General features: G+C 38.9%; 1 protein-coding gene across 1 annotated transcript in view; it reads right to left on the bottom strand.

Moving 5' to 3' along the window:
• LOC146463008 (hemicentin-2-like) overlaps window positions 1-5,853 on the bottom strand; it is a 51,460-nt gene extending 45,607 nt beyond the window's left edge. Inside the window, exons 1-7 of the mRNA XM_085084992.1 lie at window positions 5,365-5,853; window positions 4,899-4,947; window positions 4,105-4,320; window positions 3,296-3,565; window positions 2,002-2,277; window positions 950-1,222; window positions 125-295 (exon numbers count right to left, since the gene is read on the bottom strand). Coding sequence (XP_084941118.1) covers window positions 125-295; window positions 950-1,222; window positions 2,002-2,277; window positions 3,296-3,565; window positions 4,105-4,320; window positions 4,899-4,947; window positions 5,365-5,673 — 1,564 coding nt within the window. The 5' untranslated portion in view covers window positions 5,674-5,853. The remainder of the gene's footprint in view (window positions 1-124; window positions 296-949; window positions 1,223-2,001; window positions 2,278-3,295; window positions 3,566-4,104; window positions 4,321-4,898; window positions 4,948-5,364) is intronic.
• Between the last annotated feature and the right edge of the window lie 147 nt (window positions 5,854-6,000).

The raw sequence follows: 6,000 nt of genomic DNA, 5'->3' as shown, positions 1-6,000 counted from the left end.
TTCTTAAACTATATTGCGTAAAAAAGGTCATCATTTCGAAGCTTATTCATTGCTGTTTATATCTGTATTAAGGTATCACTATCCTATTTCTCCTCCAAAGAATAAATTTTACATAAGCTCTTACACGTTGGTTCATTTCCGCTCCATTTTCCGCTGGACAAACACCTTCTGACAGCGGGACCAAACATGGTATATCCCGGATGACAGAGGTACCTGACATATCCCCCTGCCCAGTGATTCGTGCTGATAACAACTGTGTTGTCTGGTCTGCCTGGATCGCCACAGTTAGGTAGAACTAAGAGAAAATGATTGCCGTTTGCGACGGTATGGACAATGTATAAAACTTTGAAAGAATGGATATCCCTGTCATCTTTCGATAACTGTCAACGTATTAATTGTAGAAATTTAAAAAAAAAAGAGATGCGTTTGAAAACAAAGCTTGGAGGTAATTTCAGGTGATCTGCATTCTGAAGGGTAATGTGATGGAGTTTTTCGAATTTATTATACTTGTCTTTTAATCACTTTTACTAGAACTCGAGTGGTTTTCAGTTGAAAGTCGAAAGTAATTTCGCATTTGCCTTGATTTAGGTTAATCTCTGTGATTGGTTAGCAAAACTCGCGCGAATTTCTGAACCAATGAGAAGCAAAACTAATCGTGACTTGCTCGCATGCGTTTTCCTGCGGTTGGGCTGAGCCTGTTACGTGTATTTGCATCTGATTCTGATTGGTTCATGACGTTGTTTACCTCTGTTGTGATTGGCCAGGGTAATTCCTGTACGACACTCATTTGAAAGCCGCTCTACCGTTACTATACGGTGTGGCGCATCGCACTTAGAAACGATCTGAAATTCAGGTCCGCGTCACAGAAGAGGGCTAAAGGTGTAGTAGGTAGTAGGTTGAGTAATAGGGTAATAGGAATGCAATACAAACATGTAAATGGATGTCTTACCTATCTCTGACTTTGTAACCACCGAATCGTTATATATGTTACTAGCAACGCATTGGTACGTGGCCTGGTCCGACGGCTCGAAATGTTTGATTTCAATCTGGCTGATGACTTCGTCTGTAGTCACATTGTTGATGGCATTGATGCTGACAGTGTTCTTGTACCACGTGATTTTGGGTAGAGGCGATCCTTTAGCGGAGCAATTGACTCGAATGGAGGCTTTGATGCTCGGCACAGTGATTGAAGCCGGTGGTGTTGAGGTGAAAACAGGAGGTTCTAAGGTAAATAAATACGTTACAGCGTTAATTCACTTTAAAACTTGAGCCAATCGCTAACTGCTCGAAGCCCGAGTAGCACTAATCTTGAGTTAACTGTGAACAAAATCTACTTTAGTTAACTGGCTCTAAACAAGTCGGACAAAGAGTTTACCTTTGTTTTAGGTCGATTTAGCAGTTGTTAAAACATGTTTGGGATCTTTGTTCTATAATTATACTCACAAAGGTAACGCTTTGGTTTCTTCACACGCATTGCCCGGTCTTGAACAGAATAGTCAAGAGCCTAAGTTCAAAGTTTTTAATGACAGATAGGTAACAAAGCGAAGATCTGAGAGCTATTTATTGAGGAAGTCAATAATTTGACGTTAAAACTGAAAATGTTTCGAGGGTATTTTGATATGATCGAGCAGGTTTGTATGCACCTAGAATTGCCACAGCGGATCTCATGAAAAGGTAACAAAACCCAGCAACTGGCTTTTGGGAAAACAGTCGCAACCTGACCGGCTCTACTAAATATGTTCATAGGACAAGATAAAATTGAATTCCATGCAAAATTTGCATTTAATACTCGAATAATCAATTTCGGAAAACTCGCCAAATGTAAGGGATGAACTAAGCAGTTTGGGAAACCAAGCAGTCTCATTTTTGTGTTCCTTTTGAGTTTGCCTCAAGATATTTTTCCTTCAGACAACCACAAAGTTTTTCTACATTTTATAACCATTCAAAATGACCTCAGTGATAACCTAAAAAGGGAGCTTTCTGAACGCGGTTTTAACTTACCGACTGACTTGACTTTTACGTAAGTTCCATGAATAACCATTCCATATTTGTTTGTCGCAGTACATATATAAACTCCTCCGTCTCCAGTTTCAGTGTTGGTTATATAAAGACCGTCTTTCCTTATTGTAGTTCGTCCCTCAGGGAGGGGTGCAGGGGGTGATCTGGCCCACTGCACTTTAGGGGTGGGGTTGCCAAAGAGGTTACACTGCAGTCTGGTCTCTTTGCCCAAAAAACCGATCACTTCTCCTGGAGGAGATTTAGGAAACCTCGGAGAGCCTGCATGATAGAAAATAATAATTGGGAATTACAGCTGGTTGAAGTTAACGCCAATATGACGAGAAAGTGTAAAGCTGGTAAGATACAAAGTACGAGGTCTAACATATCAGCCGATAGGGGAGGGAATGGTCTTACTCTAGCATTTTGTCTTTTTTTTGTCTTTAGGCTGTATGGAGCAGTGGGTGTTCTTGTTCGCAGTTAACAAAATGGTGAAAGTACAATTGCAATGTTTATATTATAGAGGCATCGACAGTTATAAAAAAGGTTTAAATTTGAGAGACAAAGACTTGTTTACATTCTTGGATTCAATGATGGGCTGCAAACTGATGCAAACCGACAATAAGGATGCTGCTGTTTCAATCAAACTGTACAAAATCAAAACCAATGATTACTTCTTACTCACTTTTCCTGCACCTTGCACCACCTTGTAGCGGTTGCAAATTTTCTCCACTCGTCAGGCGTCAGTTGTGAAGCCAGAACTTAACTCCACAACGTATTAAGATGCCTGACAAAACTAATAATAAACTATTGGTTCTAGCCATGCTGAAAAGTCCGATAATTGGTTTGCTCTACTGGCGCTCTTCTGTGATAGCCTCAAAATGCTTGAGTAATGTACAAGCAGACATGCTCCCTTTAGTTCTGAAGAATCAGCGTCAAAAGCAGGATAAACCTTCTCTTGTTATGGAGAATCTGGCACCAGTTACATGTTTTCCCGCGCTTGTCACCGGTCTCATGTTTTCCTGCGCATGGCATCAGTATCATGTTCTCTTGCCTCTGGCGTTGGTTGCATGTTTTCCGCGCTTGGCGCCAGTTGTATCTTTTCGCGCACTTAGAACTAGTTTTACGTCTTACCGCGTTTGTTTGCTGAGGTTTCTTGCTCTAACTGGTTGCGCTTTTTTGTTTTTGTAATGGACAGATATGATTACTTAGGTTTTAGTTTAGCTATAAAAAAACCCGAGCAGAAACAGAATTAAGTTTAAAATTCTTTACAAATTTATTACTAACGAAAAAAACTTACCAAAAACAATAAGTTTTACTGCCGTCTCTCGGACACCAAACAAATTTTCAGCGCGGCACGTGATCATTCCCTGGTCCTCAAAGCGGACTGCACCTATCTCAAACTTGTCAGCGGTAATCTTGTATCGACTTTGTTCTTCATGGGTTTCACCTTGCACCGACCACGTGATCTTTGGTGTTGGATTCCCGGATACAGAAACTGTAAGTGACACATTCCCGCCCTCCTTAATGGAAATAAGCGATGGAAGTTTGTTGGTGAATCGTGGGGGAGCTGTTGGTTAAATAAAGAAACGAGTAAAGATACATAAAAGATACTTTATAGACAAGAAGTTGGGAGAAAACATTTCGCACGCCGGAGGACACCAAGCTTAAGCTAAATTCAAATAGTGTTCTTAAAGTGCCATACTGCCTTAGGACAATTTAACTGATACGGTTTTCCCTTGGTTTTCATATCTTAATTTCTTCACAGTTTATCTTTATTGGTTCAAAAGCACCGTGTAGATCTGTACATTCCAAAATATTTTCTAAGGAAAGGTTCTACAGAAAATTATACACGCTGTCTTTTAATTGACTTTTCTCTGAGATTTGCCTCGACTTCGAATTCTATTGACAACAGATCGCGGGTTTTTTCATGTTTTATACTCTGATAAACCAAAGTATTTTAGCCAATCAGAGGGCAGAGAGCTTCTTCTTCACTATAACAGGATACAAGGAAGCCACAAAGTCAGTTTTCTATTTCAGAAAGGAAGTGAACTTTTCACAGAATATTTTTGTGATTAAACAACTTGATCAGATTTTTAATCTACTCACCAAACTTGGTGATCTTTCCTTGATTGTTAATTTCTTTGACAAGATTTTCAATAACCGTTACATTTATACTTGGGTTCTTTCCCGGAGTCCCTCGTGATCCCTTCCTTCCGGGTGGCCCGATTTTTCCTGTTGCACCCGGACGACCACGACGACCGCGGGGGCCTGGTGCTCCTGGTGGACCGCGAGGACCTGGTGCTCCAGGGGGACCCTGGGGACCTGGGTCAGAGAAAACATACCTGGAAAGTCACCTTTAGTGTTACAGAGATAACGCAAAGTTATGTAGTCTGAAACAGCTAACTATATATATAGTAAGATGTTTTGGAATATTGTCTGAATTTTAGTGAAGACCCTACAGTAAAGGTTATGGGAATGAAGCAAGCCAAAAAACTTGTGCAAATGGTAAGGCTTTAAAAGTAGTCCGCAGAATGACTTGAGCAGGTACTAAATTCTCAAGAGGGTTTTCAGTTGTGAAAACACCCAGGTTTATTATTTTATTAAGTATTGTTTGAAGATTAAAATAAAAAACGCAGTATTTTGTTAGTAAGTTCTTGAACGTTTGGCGATAATAAAAGCGGAACGTGGTGGATACTCTGAGAGTAATTGTGGATGAAAGCAAATGAAAGTATCTTTCTTGAAACAAAAGACAGAAGCAGCGTTCATGGATTATACATGAAGTATAGCCTGGATATCCATTTGTTTTCATTATTATTATGATAAAAGAACGCGATTCGTTTTCTTGTGAGGATGAGAATGGAATATAAATACTTTATAAATTGGTATAATTGAATATTAACCTCTAATGCAGATAAGCTTCCCAGTTCTGTTGCCTGCGTTGTTAACAACCTGAAATAAAAGAAGAAGAAGAAATTTCAAATATGTTTTTATAAGTATACGAAACTATGAAAGACCGACTTATTTCAAGAAGAAAAACCCGAGCAAAATCCGGTAGACAGGCATCTAACCGGGTGTTTATATTCACTATAAATCTGTGGCCTCACTTTGAGATGAGCCTTTTTTAAATGTAGTAAAGGGCCGACATATCCATTGACGCTCCACTCTTTCGAACGCTGGAATTGAACCAATTTTTTATTTTTTATTGTACCAAGCGCATATAGAAAACGATTCTTTCCGTTGAAAGCATCATTATTTTAGCAAGTCACTTCCGCATAGACAATTGCGACGACTACATGGGCACACATCTTAGTCAAATAAATCAGATAACTAGAGCCTTTAAGCTAGCAATGAAAAATATTTACTTACCCGCATATTTTTTAGTATCTTCTGCAAACATTCTGCTTGGAGCTGATCTGTTGAAGACGATCCAGACTTCTTCTGATTAACCCTGCGGTTTCGTCCGCTTCTGTGCTGTTCACTGGTTGGAGCTGTAGACAATGGAGTTGTCTGAATCGCACTCAGCTCTCCGCTAGAAATCTCCTTCCGAATGAAGTAAATTTCACTTTCCAGGTAATAAACTCTGTACGAGAGAATTGCAATGGCGAGGATTGAAAAAATCAGATGAAGAACTGACCAGACGGTGGACAAGTTTGTGGACACCCGACTTGAGGCCATGTTTACTCCAGTATGACCCGACGGTATGAAATTCTAGAATCCATCGTTTCACATACTTTTCGTTTTTCAGATAACATGATACTCAGTTAATAGTATTGAGAACAATTCTCTTTCAATTACATATGTGTCAGATCAAAATCGTTTGTGAACCATGCTGATCTGAACTGAATGAAATAATAATAATAATAATAATAATAATAATAATAATAATAATAGTAATAATAATAATAATAATAATAATAATAATAACGAGGAATAATTTCAGAGTTAAAACACTCATTATGGCAGAGTTACTTGAAATATTTTGAATTCTAATATTATTAATTA

The sequence above is a fragment of the Pavona decussata genome, unplaced genomic scaffold, assembly GCF_977016875.1.
Source record: "Pavona decussata unplaced genomic scaffold, jaPavDecu1.1 SCAFFOLD_182, whole genome shotgun sequence".
NCBI lineage: Eukaryota > Metazoa > Cnidaria > Anthozoa > Scleractinia > Agariciidae > Pavona > Pavona decussata.
The sequence above is the reverse complement of the archived record's forward strand: the minus strand, read 5'-3'. Positions and strand labels throughout refer to the sequence as shown.